This window comes from Poecilia reticulata, chromosome 10, assembly GCF_904066995.2.
Source record: "Poecilia reticulata chromosome 10, P_reticulata-male-v2, whole genome shotgun sequence".
Classification (NCBI taxonomy): domain Eukaryota; kingdom Metazoa; phylum Chordata; class Actinopteri; order Cyprinodontiformes; family Poeciliidae; genus Poecilia; species Poecilia reticulata.
Window position 1 is genome coordinate 6023259 of NC_088839.1, and position 26584 is coordinate 6049842.

At 41.2% G+C, this 26584-nt stretch overlaps 2 protein-coding genes and 1 non-coding gene across 3 annotated transcripts in view; 1 reads left to right on the forward strand and 2 right to left on the reverse strand.

The window, feature by feature from the left end:
- polr1a (RNA polymerase I subunit A) overlaps window positions 1–14431 on the reverse strand; it is a 29241-nt gene extending 14810 nt beyond the window's left edge. Inside the window, exons 1-20 of the mRNA XM_008419771.3 lie at window positions 14237–14431; window positions 13845–13953; window positions 13635–13730; window positions 12541–12690; window positions 12201–12311; window positions 12026–12111; window positions 11840–11925; window positions 8397–8477; window positions 5931–6045; window positions 5716–5863; window positions 5469–5630; window positions 5061–5183; window positions 4742–4969; window positions 4555–4662; window positions 3949–4095; window positions 3650–3841; window positions 2467–2616; window positions 2200–2383; window positions 1642–1724; window positions 301–459 (exon numbers count right to left, since the gene is read on the reverse strand). Coding sequence (XP_008417993.2) covers window positions 301–459; window positions 1642–1724; window positions 2200–2383; window positions 2467–2616; window positions 3650–3841; window positions 3949–4095; window positions 4555–4662; window positions 4742–4969; window positions 5061–5183; window positions 5469–5630; window positions 5716–5863; window positions 5931–6045; window positions 8397–8477; window positions 11840–11925; window positions 12026–12111; window positions 12201–12311; window positions 12541–12690; window positions 13635–13730; window positions 13845–13953; window positions 14237–14313 — 2595 coding nt within the window. The 5' untranslated portion in view covers window positions 14314–14431. The remainder of the gene's footprint in view (window positions 1–300; window positions 460–1641; window positions 1725–2199; window positions 2384–2466; window positions 2617–3649; window positions 3842–3948; window positions 4096–4554; window positions 4663–4741; window positions 4970–5060; window positions 5184–5468; window positions 5631–5715; window positions 5864–5930; window positions 6046–8396; window positions 8478–11839; window positions 11926–12025; window positions 12112–12200; window positions 12312–12540; window positions 12691–13634; window positions 13731–13844; window positions 13954–14236) is intronic.
- Window positions 1461–1596, reverse strand: LOC145553272 (small nucleolar RNA SNORA5). The gene has a single exon (XR_014089577.1). It is a non-coding gene; the product is annotated as a small nucleolar RNA SNORA5 (small nucleolar RNA).
- A 165-nt stretch (window positions 14432–14596) lies between the features above and the next one.
- On the forward strand, window positions 14597–24655 carry ptcd3 (pentatricopeptide repeat domain 3). The gene is made up of 23 exons (XM_008419770.3): window positions 14597–14750; window positions 15257–15309; window positions 15587–15626; window positions 15726–15771; window positions 15872–15940; window positions 16059–16163; window positions 16910–17033; window positions 17127–17230; window positions 17306–17470; window positions 17558–17618; window positions 18158–18240; window positions 18367–18511; window positions 18607–18660; window positions 18745–18834; window positions 18931–18959; window positions 19158–19264; window positions 19359–19437; window positions 20231–20321; window positions 20400–20485; window positions 21168–21304; window positions 22129–22170; window positions 22252–22410; window positions 24494–24655. Exons 1-23 carry the CDS (start codon window positions 14662–14664, stop codon window positions 24537–24539), a joined length of 2004 nt encoding a protein of 667 aa, XP_008417992.2. The 5' UTR covers window positions 14597–14661; the 3' UTR covers window positions 24540–24655.
- Window positions 24656–26584: the final 1929 nt, after the last annotated feature.

The following is a 26584-nucleotide window of genomic DNA, read 5'->3' on the forward strand; positions in this document are numbered from 1 at the left end:
TTATTTTTAAATATCTCGAGAGGATAATCCACAAAGAAATGCAGATTTTATAAAGGCTGTGAAGAGTAGTACCTTTGTTTTAAAAACAATCATTTCAGAGTTTGTCTGGCATCTAAACTGAATGTAAAAATATATTTTTCAATGACTGTTTATCTGTTAGTAGTGCAAAAACAAACACTGATAGGTGAAACACAACTTTTCATATGGCATACCAATAGTAAAGGTTAACATTTTTAATGATTTTAATGATAACTCATATTAGTATGAGTGATTATTGATCCTAGTGACGGAGACTGAAACCTTGTTGATGTCGTTGTTCACTTGGTTGGCCACTTCCTTGAATTTGTGATCGGCCATGCTGAAGTCTCTTTGGTCAGGGCTGAGGTGAGCGTCCTGCCACCGACTGGTGGCTTCAGCCGGAGTCATACTGGGAGGCAGTTTGAAGGCAGCCTGCAAGGCCTGAGGACACACACACACACAACTGTTAGAAAATAATTTTCCAACAATTACCAAAGGGGATTTCATGAGCACACTCTGCTGGTGGCTTAAAGAAGGTTACGGCTAAATATTTGAAGCTAAGCTGCACATTAGCAGAAAAGCTCTCCAATTCTGTAAATGAATCATTATTTCTACATGTTGCCTGTTACTATGCTGCGCCATAATAATAACCTTGGTGTAACCTAGTAGCTTTAGCCAAGATGGCGAAATGTACCGATGGTCAGCAGTCTGCTAGCTCAACACAAAATGTCCAACATGAAATATGCAAAGATTGGTCTTTAATAAACAAACAAACAAAAAGAAAACTCTGAGAATCCTTCATTCACATGAGAAATTAGTAATTAATCAATTGTCAATTGTTATCTTGGATTAATAAGAATTTTGGTTTCAACTTTGGAAAATTTGGATTTCCCCCCCATCAATGCATGCCTTTGGTTTCCGTAGGTTAGAGTGATGTCAGCACGCCCTGGGCGGCCATCTTTGCATAACAAATGTGTTTCACAGTGGACTTTAAATTCTGGTCAACTCTGCACAGTATAAGGTCCGGGTCACCATTTTGTTTTATTGTAATTACGAGAGTAAAGTCTCAATTTTACCTGAATAAAAATGAACTAATGAAGTAGTGATTTTATGAGAATTCCTACATGAAAATAACCTAAAAATTAAAATTAGCATCTTCTGAAGTTACACAGGAAATACATCTTTGAACACACCATTATCAAATTAAAACAATTTTTTTTATTTAAAACTTTTTTCTAGTAAAATTGCATATTTATTCTGCTAGTATTACACAAATAAGAAGAATTATTTTCAGCTCACCCTAATAATCCATCCTATAACTCACAGAACTGATGATTAAAATAAAAAACACTTTTTGAAAATATTTTTCTGTCCTTTCTAATTTCGTTTTTAGAAAAGAAAGTGAGGGGAAAAAATTAAAATCACATTTCAACTTCCCGAGTGTTTGTGTGCAGTACATGTTTGTCCCCAGTGGGCATATGGAGCACCGTGGGGCCCATAAACTGCACCGTTGCTGTGGCAGCCATTTTGGCCAGTGGCATCCAGGAAGAAGGAAGCACTGAATTTGACAAGGCTGCATGACTTCATGAGTGCATTAAACACAAACCGGGGAGCTTCGCTCACCGTGGTGCCGATTTTCAGAGACTCTTGGATGATTTGTTTCCTCCGCATATTGGCTCCAGGTTTCACCAGAATGTCTTCCACGCCTAGACAGACACAGACGGGTAACCCAGATTTAAAGTTTGACAGAAGTATGACTCAATCTAATGCTTTTATATCTATCAACTATAAAGTCCTTATCGAGGCCGTTACAGTTAACTAAAACTAACAAAATAACAAAAACTGAAATTGAGAAAACAACCAAAACACAGAGTTCCCTTGAATCTAGACTAAAAACCCACCTGTTTAGAGATGATTTGGAACCATAATTACTGGAACATTGATCAACATATTTGATGTGTATTTATGTTTTTGACAAAATGTAATGCTAGTTACTGGTTTCTCAATTGGTGACTGCATGATGTTTTTTATGACTTTGTGTTTTTATGGTGTAAAGCATTGTGAACTGCCTTGATGCCGAAACGCGCTCTACAAATAAACTTGATCGACTGATTAATAAAAACTAAACTGAAACTAAATGTTTAACTAATAAAAAGTGGCTGTTGAAAGGCAGGACCGTACCCAGAGTGAAGCCCCTGTAGAGCTGCAGGTAGGCGGTGAAGAGTCGAGCCAGGCAGCTGAGCAGCTTCCCGCTGGTCTCCCCTCCGTACAGTTCATAGCAGCAGTGGACCAAACCATAGGGCGACGAGCCGTAGTGCGCTTTGTCCAGAACGCCGACCAGCAGCTCGCCCTGACGGATCACCACCTGCAGGACGACGGTTCAGCCGGTTCAACCCGCTGATAAGCTCTGGAACGTCTCCTCTAGTGTGTGTGTGTGTGTGTTCCTACCTGTGACTCACACATGCTATCCGGGTTGTACCCCGGAGAAGATCGAGGCGGGAGCTGGATCCAAGCCTTGCCGGGGATTTTGGCTTTGCCGGTGAGGTTAAGGGGGACGGCTTTGTCTGGGAGGATGTTCAGCAGTAAAGTGGAGACGACCTGTGGAGGAGGAGGAGGAATGAGGTAGAAAATACAGCTCACTGCACTGAACCCCACTGAAAACTTCCTGGTTGTTCCACCAAATATTGATTCCTGAACTCTTCCTGAGTTAAAACATGACTGATTTAAAGGAGTGGAATACAAAAACACGCCCCACCTGGAATACCTTCAAACGAATTAAATAATCCCAAATGAGGTTTATTGTTAACAAATAAATATATCCTAGAAATGTATTGAGGTTAAAATAATTGAAATCAGTTTAACTAGAGCAGAAATTCCTGTTTTGCAGTTTAATTCTGTAGTAAATGCAAAATAAGTCATGGTTTTCCAGAAACATTTAGCAAACATCTAGTGGAATTGTGTATCTGCCAAGTTATAATATCAGCTATTTAGTGAAACACTGGTAAAAAAGTTGTTAAAGGGTAAATAGAGGAGCCATGTTGTTTTGATCTCCTGGAGGCGGAGCTTCAGAAAGAGCAGGAACTTCTTAAAGAGACAGAGGCCCAAATTTAAAGTGTTAAATTAGGAAGTCAAACTTCTTTTAAGTCATATTTGATATATAAACATTTTTGAAACTATAAAATGGCACAATGTACTTGGAAAACACATAATACTGCCCCTCTAATAATTATTCACTTCATAGTTAATAGAAGAAAAAACATCTGTTCCATTTTCATCCCTATTAAAAGAAATGATCCTCCAAAATGAGAAAAAGGATGTTATAAGTTAGATTAAAATTACTTAATTTAAGCATTTATTGCCTAAAATGAGATTGCTAGGATTCCAATAAAAGCAAGTTTCTTACTGCATTGGCAGATGATTTCACTTAAAATATGACATTTTGTCACAATATTAAGATTTTTATTCTTATTTTTTCAGAAAACAAGAAAACGTTTTGGTGAACCCTCATATCAAATCCCAGTTCAGTCTGTTGAAATGTGCAGTGGAGAAGTGAAAGCCAAGTTAAATGTGTGTGAATGTTCTTTATATTTTTCCCTCTGTGGTTACAGGACGAGTCGTGTGCAGCGATCACCTGCTTCCCGGTCCACAGTTGCTGAGGTTTGAGGAGGGCCGGGGCCAGCAGCCTGATCCGGCCCGTCTTGTCAGTCAGCCCTCGGTACACCAGCTCAGTGTACTGGTCCTTAGTGAAGAAGCAGCCTCTGATGGTCATCTTGGTTCCTGACACCATGTGGTCCTGGATGAGGCCCGCTAAAGGTTTACCGTCCTGACCACAGACAGGGAAGGAAACCAACAACTCATTGGTTCAAGGAGTTCAGGGTCTTAGAGTGAAAAGAAGGCGGGGTTAAATGTGATTGTGTTGAGGGGGTCCACCTTGGGGACGAGGTACTGCTGGTTGGTGCTGACCAGCGTGTAGGCCTCAGCTCGGCCCAGCTCGGTCTGAGGGAAGTGGGCATTCATCTCGTCTCCATCAAAGTCGGCGTTGTACGCCTTGCAGTTAGCGTAGTGAAGCCGCAGGACCTGAGGAGCAGAGGCTGGTCATGTGATCTACAGGGTTACTACGGTAACCAGGTTTTACTACGATGGAGTTCTGAAATTTATTGAATGAATGAATGAATGAATGAATGAATGAATGAATGAATGAGAAGTAAAAATTAAGAAAGGAAGGAAAGAAAGAAGGAAATAAAGAAGGAAAGAAGGAAAGAAGGAAAGAAAGAAAGAAAGAAAGAAAGAAAGAAAGAAAGAAAGAAAGAAAGAAACAAAGAAAGAAAGAAACAAAGAAAGGGAAAAAGGGAAGGTAGGAAGGAAGGAAGACAATAGGAAGAAAGGAAGGAAGGAAGACAATAGGAAGAAAGGAAGTCAGGCAATATGAAGGAAAGGACTCCACATTTCTACAGTAGGATAAGGAAGGTGTAGGAACCTTTTCCTTCATGGATCCTTCATATAATAATGAGAGCAGAAGCAGAGCAGAGGTGTTACCTTCTCTCCAGGTAAGATGCGAGCGCAGTGGGCCTGAATGGAGGGTCTGTGCAGGGTGGGCTGTCTGTTGAGCAGCAGAACGTCTCCGTTCTTTATGTGTCGATTCACCTGAGGCAACAACAACGCAGCATGACAGAGTGAAAACCCAGCCACAGCTCTGAGTGGGTCCGCTTCCAGTCAGACTTACGATCTTCATGGGCATCTTGTGTGGACCGGGACAGGGCGTCAGCAGTTGCTTGGCGACCGCCTCCCTCTGCGCGGCGCTGCTGGGCGACAGGATGGTCTTCCTGCCATCCTCATTAATCACCATGGAGGCGCCAGGGTGGACATTGGGCCCGTTGAGGACGGCCTGCCGGAGCTCCTTCACGTTCCAGGGCGTGACGGGCTGAGGGTAGGTCAGCTTGGTGGCAAACACCTCAACACACAAACACACACACACACTGTCAACACGTCAGTAATCAACTGGTTGACAACTCTGTTGCTACTCTCCACCTAGATCTAGTTACCATGGGGATCCCGATCTCGTTGGTTCCGATGTACATGTCGGGGCAGATGACGGACCGGGCGGCGTAGTCCACCCGCTTCCCCATCATGTGCTTCCGGAACAATCCATCCTTCTTCTCCAGGATCTGCCGAACAGAACAGAAAAGTCTTTGGTTTTATCTTTTAAAACGAAAATAACTTTTTTTGATTTGCATCCTTTAATGTTTTTTTTTCTAATACTGTATAGAAAGAGGCTTCAGTAGTTAAATGAAAAATCTGCAGAATGTTGCATTTTTTTACCTGCTTGTCAGGAGAAAAAAAAATTTCACGCCCTAAAAATGATCCTTAGCTGTAGCCATATTTTAAACATGTCCTAGTTCATGCCCCATTTTTCCCGCTACATGAAATGACTGTATCCCAGTCTCTCACACCTGTCTGATCCCAGGATATTTGTCCGTCATCAGTTTGTCCATGTCACTGTCGAAAACGATGTTGACGTGGCTCTGCAGGCGGATCCACATGTTATAGAGCTTATCTGGTAACGTCACTCCGCTAATTCCTGACAGGAACGTCTGATCCTCTGGGTCCAACGTCTGGGGGGCAGGGGGAAACAAACGGTGGGATAAATAAAGAGCTGAGATGAAGAATTCCCAAAAGGAAAGCGTGACGTTGCCTCACCACTTCCTCCACCTCCTCAGTTTGCTTCTCTCCTGCTATGAGAGCCAGAAGTTTCCTGATGATGCCGCAGTCCTTCATCACAGCCTGCATGTTGACCGTCTGGCCGTTGGTGAACATCTGGTCGCCTAGGCGATTGATGGGGCGATACCTAGAACAGAGGGCGGGTCAGGTGCTGCAGTCAGCCTTCATGTAGGCGCGTTGTGCAGCCAGCGTACCTGCAGGGTGGAACCACCAACAGCTCCAGGAAGAACAGGTCCGGGTAGAAACTCTTCTGTCCCTCAGACCCTGAGCTCTCCTCCAGACCAGGAAACAGGAACTTCAGGAAGAAACCTGGAATCAAAGGTGTCGAGACAACTCAAGATCATCCCATTTCCCCATGCCTAGAACAGAGGGCGGGTCCCCATGCTGGACATTTTGGTTTAGCAGTAACAATACCTGTAAAATTAATCATATAAAGTAGACCTAACAATAATTTTAATTCTTTTTGTATTTAATCATAAGAAATTCAAGTCATAATCGTAGGCAGAGAGCGAGTGCTGACAAGCCACGGAAAAGGAACAGCGGGATTCCTGCAGGCTGGAGGGAAGTTTCCAGTCTGCAGAGAGTTTTAAAGGATGAAGTCGAAACGTTTTGAGTAACTGAATAAGAACCAGTGAAAAATATTTGTATTAATGTTGTTTTAATGCTGAATTGGAGAAGCTAAAAGAGGTTATAGATAGGATTTTGACAACAAACTTGAAATTATGTAAAATGTGTAACTCCAATCAAAGATCACTGATGTGTGTTGGAGGCAGACACTAGGTGAAAGGTTGGGAAAAGGATGATCAGTAATAATCATGTTTCATGTGTTTGACCTGTAACCTCAGTAAATTGACCAGAGTTTCTTACTGGTTGCTCACATGCAGTGAATCAGGAAACAGATGGGCAACCCAAAAGGGGAACTGAAACTGCTGGAGAGAAGGAAAGCCTGCAGGCCGAGGACAAAAAAACAGATATGAAAGTGGATCTGAGATCACCTATTCAAGCAGGCAGTCAATGGGAAAGGGCAACCTGTGACATGAGAGTGACCTTTGAGCGTTCTCAGGGTGCTTCAAAGTCTGCTGCAAAAGGAGAGAAGCTAGATACCTAGACGGATCAACAAAGCCATGGATCTACACTGAACAAAAATATAAGCGCCTCATGCCAAATATAAGAGTTTTATGAACATTTGGGTTGAGCAATATATAGAGAAACTCAAAGTATATTTTCAGTAATCGCTGATCTCCATATCGGCATTGATAACATCGTGGTCTGGCCATTAGTAGCAGATTGACAGTGTTTTGAACATGATGGGGGTCGAGCTGAGGAATTTGATTTTGACCCAGTTTGCTTCTGGTAGGCGGTTACAGACAGTCTGAGGTCCAAAGAGATTATACATCTCTTTGGACAGACCAATAGTCTCTTCAGCTGTGTGTGTCGCTGATCTTAACCGATCCCACAGATGGACGAGATGTGGTGATCTTGTGCTGGAGTGGTCAGATGTGGCAGACGAAGATGAGGTCGATTTGCAGTAGTGCTAGTGTGTTGGAAACCTATGGTCCAAAAATGGACATTGAGCCGTGCAGCTACTGCTCTGGTGGACATCCCTGCATCCAACATGCCAATGGCACGCTCCCGCATAACTTGCAACATCTGAGGCGTTATGACTTGTGACAAAATGTGACATTTTGGGTTGGCCTTTTATTGTCCCCAGTCCAAGGACTGTCCAGCTGTTGCTCATTTTGTCTCATCACCCAGTGGACATGCCCCACGCTGCACTGAGTAAAAAAACAACTCACTAAATTCTGCTCACCGACAGCAGGTTGGATTAAAAATTATACACAAATCAAGAGAAATATTATTTTTGTGCAATAAAATGTTAGCAAATGCTCATTTACAGTTGTTAACGCCACACAGCAACAATATCTGACATGGGGCGTTTATATTTTTTGTTCAGTTTACGTGGAAGAGACCCACAAGCTGATGGACTGCAGCAGAGCACCAGCATGAGGAAATTCCCCCAAAATCCAACAGCTACAGCTTTGAATCTGGACTCTTCCAGCATCCAGGCCTACAGGCCAACATGCTTCAGCTCCCCGGGGACACGTGGCCCCCTCCCTCTGCCAGGACAGATCCTATGCCAACGCATAGGACTGGAGTTTGTGGTTCAGTTCTCCGACATGCAAATAGATTTTATTATACATCTCTTTGATTTGACGTAAAAACCTAACCCGGGCCACCTTTAAGAGCACGTTGTGAAAAAGAGGAGAACGACCCCCAACGGGTGTGATCTGTTGGACTTAATTAATCTCCGGCAGCTAATAGGTTAACCCACAAGAGGAAACGAGGAGGAACATTCTGGAAGAAGGTCGTTAGGCAGCTGGATGGAGCACCGATTCTCCTCCAGAGAAAGGTGCCGACTCAGACAAAGGAAACAGGAGTCACTTTACTGCAAAGTCTGACGGATCAAGTGGTTTAGAAGGTCGGAAAAAAAAAAAAAGAAAAACATCTATATTTTTCAGACATAAGATAAGTTTTGGCATCACAATTTAGTTCCACCAGATCAGGTCGTTCAGATTTCTCAGACTCATCTCTATACATTAAAATAATGTTCTTTATGCTCATGTATTGTCTAATTTCAGCTCTCAGGGTTTGGATTTTACCTTCTTTCTCCCAGAGTTTACTGATGTGCTCCCTGGCGGTGCTGGCAGTGAGGAACACTCTCTTTCCAGTCAGAAGATCTTCTGCAATAATGACAAAAAGGACATAAAAGCAGAGAGAAATATTTTGATTCAACACATCCCATTCAAAATAAGAGCAAAAATCTGGAAAGAATATCTTCACAATAAAGCGACAAAAACCTTCCTCTAGTATTAATTCTTTGTTCTAAATGCTTATTTCTTTGTTTTGCTTTATTGAACACTTTACTACTTCTTGCTCCACTGAAATATCTCAGCTACTTCTGAACTAAAGCAAACTAAGCCTGAAAACAGTTAGGCTGAAGAGTTTAATCGGTTTCCATCTTTTGGGTTTGGTTGAATAAACACTCTTTATTTGTTTAATAAAAACTTTTAGTTTCTTTTAAGTTTCTCTATATCTTGCTGGGACATTAAAACGTCAGAATTCTTTCACTTGGAAATGTTCTTCAGGTGACAGAAGGCTGATTTTGTAACCATCTTTATGGGACTCTGAAGGCTCAGGTCTGACACACTGCTACAGCCCGACTTCAGGTCTGACCGCCGGTTTCTCGCTGTAATAACTGAAGCTGAAGTTAACTAAAACTAACAAAACAACAAAAAACTGAAATTGAGAAACCAATTTTGTTAAATAAAAATTTAACTACCTACAAGAATATTGGTTATAAAACTAACTGAAACATACTGAAATTAGAGATATAATGGCTATAGTTTTTGCGTTTATAAATCTATTTATTAGCCTTTGGATTGATGTGAAATAAAAAATGTTTCCCTCCCACACAAGCGGTTTACATCAGCTGTTGGCAAATAACAGCGCTCTATACTCTAACTCAGGGGTGTCAAACTCAATTTCACCGAGGGCCACTTCAGCATATTGGCCACCCTCAACCGGCCACATTGACATCAGGAGTTCCCAGGTACAGTCCTCCAGACTACAACTTTTAGATGCATCCCTGCTAAAACACCCCAGACAAAAGGTTGACTTTCCTCATCAGCAGCAACTCAGTTCTGTAGAGGCTTATAATGAGTCTATGGTCCAGGTGTGTTAGAGAAGGAACGCATCTAAAGTTGCAGACGGTAGCTCTGGAAAACGAGACTTGGGCAGCCCTAGCATAAATGTATGAAAATACAATGTTAAAAATAATTTAGACAACACCTCATATTGTTAAATAACGCTTTGGAGCGTCTGGCTAGGAAGCGCATTCAAGAAAAAGAAAAAAAGTTATTGAGGCCTCAGTCAGAGGTTTTTGTCACTACGGAGAAAAATGTAGATCAGGGGTCCCCAAACTTTTTCCTGTGAGGGCCACATAACTTTTCCCTTCTCTGGTGGGGGGCCGGAGTCAGTTTGTAACAGAAAAAGTGTGGCAATTGCAGGAGTGCCTAAATGTAAAAATATAGTGTTTTCCAGAAAGCACAATCAAATAACATTCTCTGGGTTCTTCACAGAACAAAAGTCAGGAAATAAATAACACCATTAATGATAATAATAACCAAATAACCCTCTCTGGGTTCTTCACAGAAAAAAATCCAGGAAGGATTATAGTCCGTATTTTCCGAACTATGAGCCACACCGGACTATAAGCCACAACCCCAAAGTTTAAAAAAAAAAATCCAGTAAACATACACATATAAGCCACAGATATCTCTGCCGCTCCAAGTTTTCCACAACGATGCAGCAGCAGCACAAGGGGGCGGATACCCAAAATTTGAGTCATAACAGGTCAATTGAATATCACATTTATTACGGTTGAAAAAGTAAAGTTGCCAAGTTTAGATTTAACTGAACTGATTACGGTAGTTTCTGAACGGTAACTGTAACAGTAAAAGTGCTGATCCTTCCTGTCTGCTACTAGCATGTGCTAAATAAAAATAGGCTCCACCTTCTTCTTCGTTAGATTTCAACAGCAGCTTGCATCCATTATTGTTGCACTACTGCCATCTACTGGATGCTAATATCTATGCCTCAAATTCTCATAATGATCCCAGTATTATTTAAAAAAAACAAAAAATCTTCTTTCCCCCCTCAATGCTATTTAACTGATCAACAACATTCTCAAATTTCAATTCCCTATTAAAACCTAATTCTGTTTTAATGGGTGCCTTCTTTTATTTCCAATTTTGACTTTCAATGATTCACTTCCTGCTAAAGAGCCCCCTGGTGGTTGAAGAAAAATCCACATATAAACGGCTTATTGTCCGGAAAATACGGTATATGAAAAAAAATCTGAATGCTCTCTGGTATTGTTCAGGGGGCTGGACCAAATGTGGAGGCGGGCCGGATCCGTAGTTTGGGGGCCACTGATGTAGATACATTTATCTGCTTAATTTGTGATGTGATCTGGATTCACGGTGAATATCAACTAAACCGCATAAAATGCGGCTAAATAGCCGATGTTAATATGATTGTAATTTCACGAATAAAAACAGTACATGAACGATTTTTTTAATGTTGTCGGTCAAGATGACGGATAACAAAAAAAGTCTAGCGTCACCTGCCGCCCTGACACCAACTCACACACATCCTCATTCACAGTCTTGCTTGTAAATCGATGTTTCTTTTCTTGGACATTTTGATGTTAGCTTGTCGATGTCTCAGTTTTATTCGCTGGTAAAATCAATAAGCAGCTTGAGGTGACTCTCTAGTGGCGAGAAGCCGTAATGTTGGCTGGTAATCGGAATGCATTATGGGAGATGTAGTTTGTAGTCAATTTGTGCTGAAAACCTATTTTAAGTCAATCATGGGCCTATAAAACGCTGGGGGGACCACATAAAATGACATGGCGGGCCGCGGGCCTTGAGTTTGACACATGTTCTCTAACTGGTGGTGCTTATGCTCACAAAATGGAGACTGCAAAAAGTTGGGAGAAAACACCAGAGTCGGCTGGTCATTCAATAATTATTGAAAACATTTTTTGAAAATTGTATCTGTAGAGTACTCATTACTCAATGTATAAATAATCACAATAGTATAGTTTTACCTTTTTGAATTCTACAACTAAAAATTAACCAAACTAGTATGTAAAAACTAAAACTACCACTACAATCAATAAAAACTAGATTAAAAGTCAATAATGCCATTATAACCCTAGTGTGATTAAAAAGCAAAGGCTAAATCTCTTTTTCTTTTATAAGCTGAGAAAGATATCATCTTGTTCATGGTTTTAGTCATTTTGTATGAATTTGGATTATTTTTATTTGGCAACAAAAAGCTGCAAATGAAAGCTACCGTGAACACTGAATTCCTTACCAATTAGATTAACAGGAGTGATTTCAGCAGGACTGATCCGCAGCTTCATTTAAGCTGTACTGAAATCAAGTTTAGTTTTCTCTCCCCCCTTTAACTACAAACTCCTGAACATACCACAGAAAAACTACAAAACCAAACATTATGCACTGCCAAAGTCCCCCACCTGCGTTTTCATCAGTTTGTCCTCCCGTTGGCATGGTGACGATCAGCTTGGTGTTGTGTTCGCGACGCACCGTTGACCTGCCAACTCTTCCCCCAGATAAAACACAGACATACAGCACGAGGTGAACTTGGCGTCATCGTTCAGAACGTCCTGCTTCACGGTCAGGCTGGGTCGCTGTCGGCCTACCTGCAGTACGGACACTTCCTGGTGTTCAGCTGGACCCTCCAGAAGTCATTTATCAGGCTGCTCTTCTTCTCAACCAGGTGTTTAATCTAACAAACAGAAACGTGACGCAGGAAGACATGGTCAGTGAAACCACCTGTCTGGTTGGGTTTGTGATCATGTGGAGGTGTAAACTCACGGGTTTGGAGTTCTGTGAAGCCTCGGCGTTCACTCCAATGACCATGTTGGTGAACTCCCTCAGCACCTGCTCGATCTCATCTCCTGTGGCTTTGGGGTTCTCTTCAAGGTGCTAACGTAAACAGAACAACAATAATCAACTTGATTTTTTGTTTTTTTGTCAGATAGCAAACCTCTACTGTTTCCCACAGTTAATAGTTAACTACACACTAAAAGTGCAAGTGACGTCCCGGTTCATCTTTGAAAATGAGTTTTATCAGTATCAATTGGTCAACAGATTAGAATTTGAATCAGTGGAAATTCTGATGCAGATGTGATGGTGTGATGTTCCTTTAACCCACCTGATTAAGAACTCTCTCCACAAGGTGGACCTCCTCCATGGCTCCACGCTCCAGTATCCGGAGCTGGTTGACCAGCAGGTGGATGGCGGCGCGGGGACACGTCAACATGTGACACGACAGACACGAGCCACGGATCAACAGGTAGAGTTTCTGAAGGAGAACAACATGTCAGGCACAGACACAAAGTGAAATAAATGGATTAAAAATTGGACTATTTAAAGCTAGAAGCATATCGGAAGCTGATAGGATGCGCTGAGAGCAACACTCTTTAGTGTAGAAGCTCTAAGTGAAGAAAACCATCATCTACTAGCTATTTCTTCTGTCAGTGATGTGACAGCAAAAAACTGGAAGATGTTTAAAAGGAAGCTATAGTTTCTATAATAAACTGAAACATGTCTCAATTTTCTTCAGGCTAATGGAGAGAGTGAGAATTGCAGCAAATAACAGGAAGGCTAAAAGTGGAAACCCAAAGTTACTCTCCTTTATCCTTTTCAACTTTTTCTATCCATCTATAATGAAGCCAGGTTACTGCAGTTTTCTTTTTTCATTATTAATCATTCTGTTTAAAATTTTATTTTGATTTTCACTTGAATAGAAGAAATGTCACATTTCTTGGGGAAACATTTCTAAATTATTCATCAATCTTATCTTTGTGTGTTACAAAACTCTTAAGAGTTTAATAGCTGTGTGTACTTTAGAGAACAACAGTACAGTCTTGTGCTAATCACCAATATAAAAATCCTAAAGAACGCTTAAAAAGTTCCCTCCATTAATAATAATAATAATATTGTGGGAATGCTTTTAAAATGTTAGAACTGTATTTTGCACCAATGGTAAGACTCTTTTCTGCAGTATTATGAATAATTAACAATTGCTCATTGTAGGAAAGTGAAAAAATAAATATTATCAACACTTTGCATATTTTTAAGCAAAATATTGAAAGAAAAATGTGAAAATCAGCATAATGTAAAATAAATTAATTAATTAAATAAGCAGCTGAACTCAATTTTCATCTCCTTCAACTGAATATTCTTACATTTGTGAAAGCTGTTAATCTAATTCTGGTATATGTTTGTGTATTGAATGGTGCTCACATCAAAGAACAGTGGGTTGTAGACTGGTAGAGGCAGCTCTATGTGTCCAAAGTGTCCTGGACAATTGTTGAAATCCTGACAGCAGGTGGAACAAATCTGGGAAAACAGAACAATATCAAAGTAACATGATTAATTTAGATGCAAAATTAGGCATCTAATAATGAATCCAAGGTCCAAACACTGAGCACATATAATGTTTCAGTAAACCACCTCTTTGATGTCTGTTGGCCCCAGAGCCAGGTCATACAAACTGTTCTGGGCCACATTTCCAACAGCGTCCAGAAACTTGGAGTTGGTGATGGTTTTCACGCTCAACTTCCTGAAAAAGAGATGGGGAAAAAATGTTGCAACTTAACCTCAGTTACTTTTTAATCAGTTTTGTCACTGGTTCTGAGCTTTTTGGATCAGAAAGTAAAACAGGAGTTAAGCTTAAAGGGCAGTTTGTTTTTGACTTATTATTTGACAAGCATACTCGGGTGCTACAACTAATGAGTCTCCCCACAGCAGCTCGGATGTGAGACTTCAGGGGGCTAAAAGCCACGAGCTTCTACGTTGTTTTGAACTCTGACTCGCCAGAAGCTAACAGGCTAAACCTGCCTCACCTTATTTCTTCGGGTGAGTACAAGCCAAACGACATGCCCTCCAGCCGCCGCCATGGCACTTCTTTGGAAAACAACATTTTTTTGGATGCTAGCTGAAACGTTGTGTTGTTTATAGTTATAGATTCATGGCGCTGCGCTTGAAGCCCACGAGTCGCACTTTCCTCCTGTTAAAGCACGTGGGACCGTGAGACCACAGCTGAGACTGGAGGGGAGCACAGGCACATACATGACAGGGCATTTACACGAAATTACTCTTTACATTCACTTTATATTTCAATAATATCTACGAAATAGTTGCTAAAGCAGATCTAAACCAGATATACTTTGGCATTAACTTTTGAAAAACCTATGACTATTATTTCCTCTCCCCCTCTTTCATTGGACATGGTTTATCCCTTTCCCACAAGCCTTCAGTTTTTAACAATATGGCGGCTCCCTGTAGGCACGTAGGACATCATATTCAGAAAAACGGAAGATTTCTGCGGATTAACATCAACCAACTGTTTGCTTGCAGGTAGGGCATGCTTGTGACTGTTTTTCTATCATATTCTGCTTTCACTTACTTGTAACGTCGTGTGTGTTATTAGTGTAACACCAGTAGCATCCCCCGGCAGGAGAGGTCACGTCTCTGACTTTTTACTTGCATCACAACTACTATGAGTCGGCTAAATCTGTTTAAATTAAACATATGCAGCTAAAGGTCAGACTGCTGTTTAGTCACAAAGCGGGAAAAAATGCTTCTAGATGTAAAAAAAAAAAATCAAATCTTTCAGCAGTTCCACAATAAACTGTTTACTGTGTTAAGTAAATGCAGGTGCAGCATTCGATTCTGTTTCCCATTTATTTGTTTGCCAAGTTGAAAATATTAGTTTATTGGTTCGACTATGGTGGCACAGTTGATAGCATTCTTGTATTTGCAATACGAAGGTCATGTGTTCGATTCCCGGTTGGGGTCTTTATAAACTGTGCGCGTTATTGGTTTTATCCAGATAATTAAAGCTTAGTTCTGTCTCTCTTCAGGAGTTTCGGACTGACTTCAGCTCTTCAACAACAAGCTACCGACCTTCATAAAGGTAAACCAATCAAAGCAGTATGGACGTTTGATTTGGAGTTTATGGAAAGACTCATGTCTAAATGCCAGGACGACAACCTGCTGCAGACTGAAAACCTTTCACCCTCCAGCAACATAAACATTGACATATCACACATAAAACAAATATGAAGTACAGTTAAGATTAAGGGATGTGAATACTTTCACAATGCACCTTAACCATAGCAAATCAGTAGAGAGACCATTCTTGAATTCCTGTTATCTCTTGATATGAAAACTGCATTTTTGCTGTATTTCAGAATCAAAAGAAGCTATAATCATCCCCAGGAAGAAATCATGGTATGTCTAATGTATCATAAACAGTATAAAAAGTTTTATTCTGATCACTGATGACTACATTCTTTAGCACAGTCAGTATTGGTGTTTTCCTCTTGACAGGAACAAGGAGGCAGTGTTGGAGGCCCTGGCTTCTACTGTCCAAAGAGTAAGAGTTCTCACGAGCTAAGATTTTGGTTTCTCTGCGTGGTTCTGTTTGTTATTCTGGTTGTTTATCGTGTTTCCTGTTTGGACATTTCTCCCTGCAGGACCCAACAGCGTATCCCTACCAGTTCCAGGACGACCCGTACCTCTCACCCAGGACGTCCGTTGAGTTTGTAGGAGCTCTAGCTTGATATATCATCCTTCAAATCTGTTTCCATAGTGATTTCTCAAAAAGGAATGGGGGGAGTACCTGACAGTGAGTTGTTTTGTTTTTCTTGTTTCTCTTTGCAGAAGCTGTTCTCTCTCTCTCAGGAATCCGGCAGAGCTGCAGCCAAGTACTTTGTCAACAGCAACCCCAAGTTATTCACCAAAGACTTCGCAGAACCGCATATACCAGTAAGAACCGCAGGGATGCAAATAATCAATCGACTTCCGATTAATTGTCGATTGATGGTTCATTAGATGAAAACTAGTTCCAATAATGTCCGCTTAAACTTTTTTTGTTGTAGTTTAGCCGCCATTGATCATTCTTAAGCATTCATCTTTTATGTTCAGCAACCAATGAGCTTCCTCTTTTGTTGTATTCTGTAAATATGTCTAAATTTACTAATATGAGAAAACCACAATTTTCTTTGTATTTGATAAGTACTTAAAGCGGAGACAAAATTATTTTGTCTCAGCTTTTTTATTCAACACAGTCTGAAAAATAAAGCTCTTGTCATGGAAAGTCAGTCAGCCATTTTGATACTAGAGAAAACTGAAGGTTTTAAGAAAAAGACCGCTTATCGACTAATCGTTAGTCGATCAGTGATGGGGTTTTTTGTTTGTTTTTGCAACCCCACGTCTCCTGCAGGGACACAGTGTGAGATAGGATTTTTTTTCCCTCATCTACATTCATGTTGTTATTCTCATCTAACAAAAGATCAGCACCTGCAGCCTCAGTCACCTGTCTACTCATGTCTTATGTTGTTTGTTTACTTTGCTTTTTTTGCTTTTTTATGCTTTGGATGGGCTGTACTGAAACAAGTTTTGTTGTTCTGATTCTGATAGCAATCAATTGTAGATGAAGTTATTAATCAATGACTTGCACACTTAGTTTGTACTTGTTTTCTTACGGTAGTTTCATTTGTGTGTGTTTGTAGTGTTTGATGCCAGAGAGCGTGGCGCTGCGTCTGGAGGAGGTGAGCCAGGAGGCGCTGGAGGAACGGATCAGCCTGAGGAAGGTCTCGGCTGCGGTGGAGATGTACGATCAGCTGCTGCAGTCCGGTGAGGTTGCACGCAAAAAAAAGATTAGGTTTCTATAAAAAAAAAACGCCACCGATACGCCGCTTCATTTCTGGTGAATATTGCTCCTTCCAGGCACAGCGGTCTCCATGGAGACAACCCACAAGCTGCTGGACCTCATCTGTCTGTACTGTGACAGAGACCCAGTCCAGGAGGGGGCGCCGCAGACTGAGGACAGAGTGAGTCGATTGTAACCAGCCGACCACATCGGCGTAGAGCGCCAGTGCTGAGGTTTGTCTCTGTGTTCGGCTCAGGAGGAGGAAGAGGAGGAGGACGGGAGGCGGAAACCCATGGGTCGCCGAGTGACTGACTTCCTGAAGTTCACCTGGAAGGAAAACAACAACGCGGAGAGGATTTTCAACCTGCTGCCAGAGAGAGACACGCGGTGTTACTCCGCTCTGATCAGAGGCATGGTGAAGGTAACGCCTCACTCAAGTCCGTCTTGCTGAACAAACGGCCGCGTTTCATCACCGCAGCGTTTCTTCATTGTTTATGTCTCCCCGCAGCACGGAGCATACGCAAAGGCCTTCAACCTGTACGAAGACCTGCTCAACAACAGACTGTCAGGTGAGGATCAGGACACACAGCGAGCAGGAAGCAGTGCATTGCTAATACTGGACGAATATCTGCTTAGATCCAGGATAGCTCAGATGTGGGGTACCCCAAGGATCAATCCTGGGACTCCTTCTATTTGATTACATACCCCATCTCCACTTTATCAGGTTATAACAAGATATAAGATTAATTACCATTAGGCGTGTCGCAATAAATCAATATATAGCAACATGTCTTACTTTTAATACTTGTTAGCACCAGGGTTTTCCCCAGAAAACTTTCCAAACCCGGTGGTAGCCCGCTGGATGACCGCCATTTTTTTTTTTTAGTTGAAAAATATTTCAAGTTGACAGAAAATTTGAAAATATTACTTGATATTATTGGAAGATTGATACCTGCACACCAACTACAAAGTGTTAAAAAAGGGGCAAACATTAAAACAAACTTAAATAAACAATAAACAATGCTTAGCCTGGTGGGCTAATTCAGCCACGAAAGTCACGTAGCACCACAAAACTGACGGTTTTCTGACAGTTTTTCTGCATTCACAGCTGATGTCCACATCTTCAACGCGCTGATCTCAGTAGTTCCTGATGTCAGAAAGAAGAACAATGAGAGATGGGACCTCATTGCTGTAAGAACTACTCAACTCTGGAACGTTGTTCAGATTCCCTTTAATAAAAAAAAGAAATTTTTAATATCAGAACGACTGAAGGAAGCAGCCAGACCAGGTGTTCAATGTTAAATTATGTGTGTGTAGGAGCTTCTGAACCAGATGAATGAACAGAAAGTTCGTCCCAATCTGCTCACCTTCAACAGCGTTCTCAAAGCTCTGAGACAATGCAGCTTCCTGGCTAAAACCTTCTCGCCCCAGATTCTGAACGAGATGAAGGCCCTGGGAATCGGTAAGCTACAGGCTCTGTCGCCTCTGCCGTTTACCTCTGGGGGTCATAGGGTCATGTTGTTTCCTCACCCATGTTTTCCTCTGTGTAACCTTCAGCTCCAAGCTTGGCTACCTACGAACACATCCTGACAGTCTTCTTCTACAAGTCAGGTATAAGGCAGGTGTTTATGAGCTTCTTCCTGTTAATGAGCTATTTCCTGTACGGTTACTGAGTGGTGGACATTTTCTCCGCAGCCTCCTCCGGGCCCAGCAACATGGCCGTCTTACAGGACGTGTTGACAGAGCTGGAGGGAACCAGCTTTACCTGCCAGGACCCTAATGACGGTGAGGCCAGAGCGACTGAGAGAGGAAATGATGTCATCTGTACTGATACGATGACAAGAAACCTTTCTAAACTTTTTTTTTTTTTTTTCTTCCCAGTTTTGTTCTTCGCCACTGCAATGAAACTGGTGAGTTTTAAAACTTTCTCCTTCTTTTGTAAATATCTCTTATTTTCTGTTTTAATTCTTTTTAGCTTTGACTTTACTTTTTTAGCGTAGAACCAGAATTGGGTTTTATTCACCAAGTTTGAGCAACCAAACAAGGTAATTGCACTTAGTTACAACTCTGTTCCTGCTACATTAACCTCACCTCCAATGTCTCCCAAGTGTTTGGACAATAAAGATCTGGAGCTGGGCTACAAAGTTCACAGTCTGGTGGAAGTTGGGGAGAACTGGAGGCTGCTGGGAGATTCCTATCAACAGGGTCTCTATTAGTAAGTTCCCAGAAATGGCTCTTCTGATTCAGTCTGCCTTCGTTTTTGTTTTTTCCTTCTTCCTTCTTCCTAACCCTCCCCGTTTCCTCGGCAGCGGTCGCTTCTTCAACCTGCTGTGCCTGATGGAGGACATCGACGTGGTGCTGAAGTGGTACAGCCGGATCGTCCCCTCGGTCAGTGCGCCCCCATCTGGCTGCGTTTCCATTACAGACGTGCACCAAACTTTGTCAAGATTCCGCTAATGTTGGGGGGGGAAAAACATAATTTTGAATATGCGGTGTTTCCATTATTTAAGAAACACGATAAAATCACATGCGCATTTAGGTATTCTAAAGGTACGTTTTTTTCTCGTGAAAAGTCATTAAAAAACACACAGCGCCGTCATCTTTAAGCTACTTCCTGTCGTCGTCTTCTTCCTGGTTTTCTCCAGTAGTGACATCCAGTTGTTGATCATGTGACTCGTCTGATGCGAAAAAAAGTGCTTTTGTCTTTTGTGAATTTGACCAATCCCGGTTGATGAGGCCTATCAGACACCATATATGGCGCTTCCTGTTTTTAGATAATTGTTGATATAAAGGTTTTTTTTTTTCCTACTGTCGAGGTGAATTTAATTTATTTAGAAAAACTTACCTTGAACACTTTCGACAATTTTGTACTTTTAAACATTTAAAATACGATCATATTTGCCCTTTAATGGTATTTGTTTATTTTTATTAATCAGAAATTATGTAAAATATTAAAGAGTGTGTGAAATACAACAGCTGTGATGCAGCCAAAAAAAAAACCCACATTGTCCTAGCAGAAAAACTTTTTATAGAAAGACGAGTTTTTTCGAAATTGCTTCGTCTCCATTCATTTTTTTAAATGTCAAATTGCGCAATTACATGGACGATGGAAATGCAGCTACTGTTTTCAGATTCCTGCTGTCTGTGGACGGTAGCTCACTCTTCAGTCTGCTTTTTGCAGTTGCTCTACCCCAACCCTCAGGGAATGAAGAACCTGCTGCAGGCTCTGGACACGGACAGCCGCCTGGACCTGCTGCCCACCATATGGAAAGGTCCGTCCCACACTGCCAGGAGCGCTCCACCTACCTCTGTTTCTATAAATATGGCTCATTTCCCTTTATTGTCTGCAGACATTAAGACTTTGGGTCATGATAACAAGGTGGATCTGGTGGAGGAGCTGCTGAGTCTCATGGCCAGAGATGAGCACAGTGTGGAGGTTTGTTTTGGTCCCTCACTGATCCACGTTTTTTCACGTCCGATACAGAAAAAAACTGGTTGGATTGACTGAAAACGTGTATTAAAAAAACAACACAGACATAAATGTGCTGAATTAAAATTAATTTGATAACTCTCCGCCAGTTACAACACACTTAAATACACTAATAGCTTCATAAGTTTGGTCAAACATGTAAAAACAACACAATTTTAATTGTTCAGTCAACGCAATTAGGAGTATAATAGCCAATGTAAAATAATCATAAAGAAACTGAAACTGACTACCTTGGTAAAACATGGAAAAAAACTGCAGCAAACTTTCTTTCAAATGGTTCAAAAAGTGCATTTAGGTATTCTAAATATAATATAAAATGAATAATAAAGCATGACATCACTCAGCGCACGAAACATAGATTTAGACTGAATAGATCTGCCCTTATGAATCGGGCACATCATTACTGATTCCTGATCAAGGATTTTTTTTTTCCAATATTGGCACCGATACAGATATTAACATTGGGTCAGTGTGTCTCTACACGGCTCACTTTTATTGTGTCTTATCATTTATAGTGAGGAGTTTTCTATTATGGCAATAAATTCCAGTAAATGTTTAAAACGCCCCACAAACTAACAGTACCACGAGATCTAGTGATAAAATGTCTGTCTGACCGTATCGTCTGCAGGTTCAGGAGTCTTTTGCTGCCTGTGCTCTGGATGTTAAAAGCGTGTTTGACGGGAGGCCCAAAAAGGAGTGGAGCACCTCGTCGCTGTCGCACATCTCCATCCTGCTGCTGCGGGCCAACAAGCTCCAAAAGGCCTGGTGAGAGAAGGATTCACACTGCTTACAGGCTGGCAGCACGTCCTTAAAAAGTCTTCTGCTCAATTATCTAAAATTAAGGCAATAAAATGTCTTAGTGGGCCTTCAATATGTTAATCACAGGTATTAAATTATGTCTTGACAAGACTATTTGAACTCTTAGTCTTTTTTTTTTTCTGGCAGGACTTTTAAGGTAGGCAAAAGTTTGAGTCTCACTCAGACATCTTGATGATGTTCTGTGACTGGAGACTGTTGGAAGTTTTCCTTTAATTGGTTTATTACTGACTTTGAGCTATTCTTTCTGTCGCTATAAAGCTGTAAATCAAGGAAAATATGTAAAGGCATCTCTCAACTCTTAATTTTTAAAAATTTATTTAATCTCCAATGAAAGAAGAAAAAAGACGGTTGAGGCTACCAGTACAGCTAGCTAGCAAGCTTTTTGCATGTATCATGGGTAAAGGCAGTTGTTTGAACAAAGTTCCTACATTTCTAGGCGATATAAGTCTTAAATCCCGTTCATAATTGTCTTGAAAAGTCTTAAATGTGAGTTGGTGAGACGTCACGTGCCTTAAACTTTCTTTATCGGATTACACACAAGGAATGATGCATGGTTTTGAAAAAAATTATAAATCTAAAAAGCATTTCTATTCTGCCTACTCTTATAGCTTCAAATAAATTATTATTCAACTCATTTTATTAAAATAAAATGCGTTGAAATTTCTGGTTCTGTTGAGAAAATATGGAATGGTTTAGGAGGTTTGACTAACTAATGGTTTCTGACCTCATTGTGTCTCTTCCGGTTCCCTCTCTTCCGGTTCCCTCTGCAGGGACATGCTGCAGCTCTTCAAAGACAAAAACAGAGTTCCTTCGTAAGTTTGCGCACCATTTTTTTCTTCTTTTTTTTTTTTTTTTTAGCAACCCCTTGTTTCCCTGCGGTCTTTTCTCCACAGTGGGGCGCTGTTGAGCAGCTTCCTGACCGCGTGTCGATGCAGCGCTTCCCCTCAGAGAGCCGTGGAGCTGGTCCAGCTGTCTGCCGCCTTCAGTCTCCCAACAACCCCGGAGCTAGCTAAGAGGACACTGGCTGAGTTTGAGCTGAACGACGAGCAAAGGTGACTCACTTAATGACCTGGAATCGACAAACCGAGTAGCAAATACATTTTACTTAAATCGTTCTATTCATCTGGGGAGTTCGAAAAATAATTTGAGGCACTGTGCAAAAGTTTTAAACCGCCAGACCGGCGAGCAGAAAGCTAATGAAAACACTCCCACAGTAGACTGCGAAGCACTATCGGGTACCCCGGTCATGAATTATTAGCTGGCACTACTTGGAACTGACTTGGAACATTTAAAGTCCTGACAGCAGCATCTGAATAAGTTAGAGAGGTACATTACAGGTCTTGTCTGACTGCAGAGGAACAGTGTGGAGGTGGGATGGTTATGGTTTGGGCTGGCGCAGCATCTGACTGAGGGCTTCAATAAGAATCTATTTGAAAATCTTTAGAGACTAAAGTCGATGGACTAAGGAAAATCCAGCATAGCTCCTTAAAAAAAGTACTGGAGAGACCCATCACAGAGCATCAATTTAGCTTTGCAAACTACTAAATGTATAAAGAATTACAATGTTTTTTCTCATTTTTATTCATTATTCAATAAATATTAGGTTCGTTTAGCATAGCGGTTCTCAACGTGGGCGGTACCGCCCCCCAGGGGGCGTTCAGAGGACGGCAGGGGGCGCTGGCGGACATTTTTACAAAAGGGGGGCGCTGGGATGCTTTTGGGGGGCGTTTGGTCGAAGGTAAACTTTACACCTTAAATCCACAATACCAGTTTAGACTTTGAGCAACTTGGTAAAACTCTATTGTGTAACATTAAATCATGGTTGGTTGCAACTGTATCGATGGCAGCTCTTCTTCTATTCAGTGTTTGTAGCTTCATGGCGCAGCTCCGCATCAGTTCAGCGTTACACCGGCTGATGACGCTGCTGTGATTCACTTTGTCTGGTATTTATGTAGGCTACATATGTTTTGGCAGTTCCGTGATCATGTCAAAGCAGCAATTTATATTAAAAAGTGTTTTATTTCCGTTTGAAAGCTGCCCGCTACCATGGAAGGACAGCAGAAAATCGCTCTTATAAACATGTAACTACTAAAATCATGATACCCTCACTTTGTATCCCTCTGAAAAATTAACCCATTTAAATAAAGAAATACTTCTACACCAAGATAGAGAGCGTTCATGTTATAGCGTTAACACCGGTGCTGCAAGTGGTCCGACATGAAACGGGTTTGATGGAACAACGGTACCACAACACCTTAAAATTTCAATAATCAGAATGCCGAAATTGTTTCCGTTGTTTTAAAAGGTTTATGTCAGTCTGCCTTTTCACCAAAGATATGTTTCCCGACCGCCCTGCATCTTAGGGAGTTAAAAAAAAAAAACGCCGCACACATTGCGCAAAATTCTGAACATGAGAAGCGGGCAAAACGTAGCGACAAACTAGATGTGAATTATGGCATAAAAACAGAGAATCTGACGCCCAACAGTGAAAAATCAGCACATGATGTGAAACACATGACGATTAGGAGGCGCAGCAGGTGATGAGATAATATTACTGGTGGTCAATAAACGATCAAATAAATCTAGCAACAGGAAAGAAACTAAAGTGGACATAGCAATAAACCGAGAAAGGATAATACTAATCAAATGAAACTAAATGGAAATGAATGAAAAACAAAATGCAAGAATAAACTAAGAAACTAAAGTAAATACGGAGGAATAAACTGGTATGGCAAGACCTTTCGAGCAATAATTAATACAGAGGACTGTATGGCAAGAATAAACAGACACTATTTCCAGATAAAAGGTAAAATAATATTGTTGAAGTGCCATGGGCAGGGGTGTAACTACACATTATTCAGGTGGATGCGAAAACATAAATTTGTTTTTTGTACTCTTAAAATCAAACTAACTTTCTATATCAGGCTCACTGAGTAGTTTGCTCCTTATCTGATTATTAATCACCATTTATTTACTAATCAGTGGCAGAAATTAGTAATATAAAATGGATGCATTTTCTTTGCCTATAATGCGATTTGTTTTTTGTTTGAAAAAAGCAAACGTGAATCTTCTGTTATTAAAGCTGATCTCTTCCTGTACACATTAACTCAGTGTGTTTCCCTCCTTCTCTTCTAGATCCATTGTGTCTGAATTTGAAGCTGCACCAGAGAAAGAAGAATAAATAGAAATCAGTTTAACTATAAAAGCCCTTATTGTTAGTCTTACTGCTTATTATTGTAAGTAACACTTGTCTCCACTTAACTCCACTCTGTGTAATAAAACATTCTAACAAATGCAGCTGCTTTCTTTTCTTTCTATCCACTAGAGGTCAGTGTTTCTGATGTAACTTTTTCTTTTGCTCCTCTGGAATTTTTAATCCTTTTCTTTCCTTTTATGGTCGACATTTGAAGATCTTAGACTCGCGCTGGGTTTCTTAGTGTGAAATGGACCGTCCCAGTCTTAAATGGTTGTTTTTCTGTATAATTCTGTATATCCTCGGGGGCTGAGGGTTAGGGGGAGAATGCAGGCGTACATTTCTCTCTGTGATAATTTACCAGCTTCCTGAAACTGCTGATAAGCTCCTTCCTCAACATGCTGCCTGCAAATTACATGCAGGGGGTCTGGAATGTGCTGAACTTGAGATCTAAACAGACTGGAGTACCTATAGGTGGCGGTACGCAAGACGTGCTCGTTATGATGAGGCAGGTCAACGGTTTGTGTGAAAATGTCTTGTCAAAACCACTTAAAGAAGCTTAAAAACCAAGCAAGACAAATGTTTCAGCACAGCGGATGAGGTGAAGACATTAGATTAATAGTTAAATTTGTGGAGCGATAGTGTCGACCCAAGTATTCTCTCATGTCTCTACCTGTCCACACTCAGGGGAGATGCAGGGTGGGAGTAAGCAAGCCAGCACAGGTGAGTTCGTCCTAATCAAATCCCCTCCACCAATCATCAGCTGAGCTGCCAGCGCGACCAAATAAGGATAAGTGGGCAGAAGAGCACAGTGGGAGGGGAGAACAGGGTGGTGTTGAGTCGGGATGGGTGTGGTCTGAGAAGGAGCTTCACACACTCATTAAGCACACACACACACACAACTTCACTCGGAACCATCGCTTTGCATGGAATACGAAATGCGGCCCTTCCGTCACATGCAGCCTCCTGATTTGGTTGATGCCACGCAGTTTTGCCTGTGGATGTAACCGAGGCGTAGAAATCCTTAAATAGACACACACAGAGGAGTTGAATTAATGGAGGGTGTTAATATTGCATCGGGGGAGAAAAAAAGTGAAAAATATCTGAATTGCTTTTAAAAAGCCAGAAGTAGGCAGAGGGAGCCATCCCTTACTCCTTGTATCTGAAGCGGTGAGGGTCAGAGGGCGAATTTGCTGCTCATATGCAGCAGGCCGAGTATTCAGGATTTTATTTTTTTAAATCTGTTGGGGCTTAGATTTTTTTTAAAAAAAGCAATGTCAGGCAGGAAAAAGAGAATAAGGAATAAATAGACTAAAACATTAGCCTCTGACACACAACACTAAACTCTTGAACACTGACTTTATCAAAAAGATTTCTGAAAGAAAGCTCTACTGTGGCAGCAGTTAGCTGGACGTTATCAAACTTGCATGATGCTGCTATTGATGTCAGTTTGCAGTCTGATGATACTGAGGTAACTGTCTTACGAAACTAACCGAACACCTTCAGCGTTTTTACATTCTGAGCCACTGCAACCACAAACTTGAGTATGTTGTGACTTTACGTGGTAGACCAACACAAGGTAGTTCCTAATTCTGGAGTGGAGGGAAAACGATTTGTGGTTCATGAATATTTGTACAAGTGAAAGTATGAAAAGTGTGAGCGTTTGTTTGTGTTTGTCCCCCTTCTGTCCAGGTAACGCCTGGAGCCACACACTGCATCGTCGGGCAACCTGTACCCACAAGGGCCACCAAAAAAGGTCAGGCTGACGAGAAGTCATCATAGTTACAGTAATCATAAAATTGCATGCTTAAAAAAATGCGTAAAGTAAGTTTAGATATAGGCAAGGTATCAATCTGAGTATAGATAGATATTGATAAACACTTGAAGCTGGAGTGGAGGATCGCCTTCCAGTGGGACAACACTCCTAAACAGACAGCCAGAGCCACAGTGGAATGGGATAGATAAAATCACAGGGTGTTAGAATGGCCTAGTCAAAGTCAATTGAAAATCTGATCAAGCTTAAACTGTTTGGC

Bases quoted from the DNA above. Each gene is read 5' to 3' on its own strand.
- ptcd3 (XM_008419770.3), top strand. From the start codon at position 14,662: ATGGCGGCTCCCTGTAGGCACGTAGGACATCATATTCAGAAAAACGGA. The intron at 18,241-18,366 runs GTAAGAACTACT...ATGTGTGTGTAG, and splicing joins AGAGATGGGACCTCATTGCT to GAGCTTCTGAACCAGATGAA. The intron at 19,265-19,358 runs GTAAGTTCCCAG...TTTCCTCGGCAG, and splicing joins TATCAACAGGGTCTCTATTA to CGGTCGCTTCTTCAACCTGC.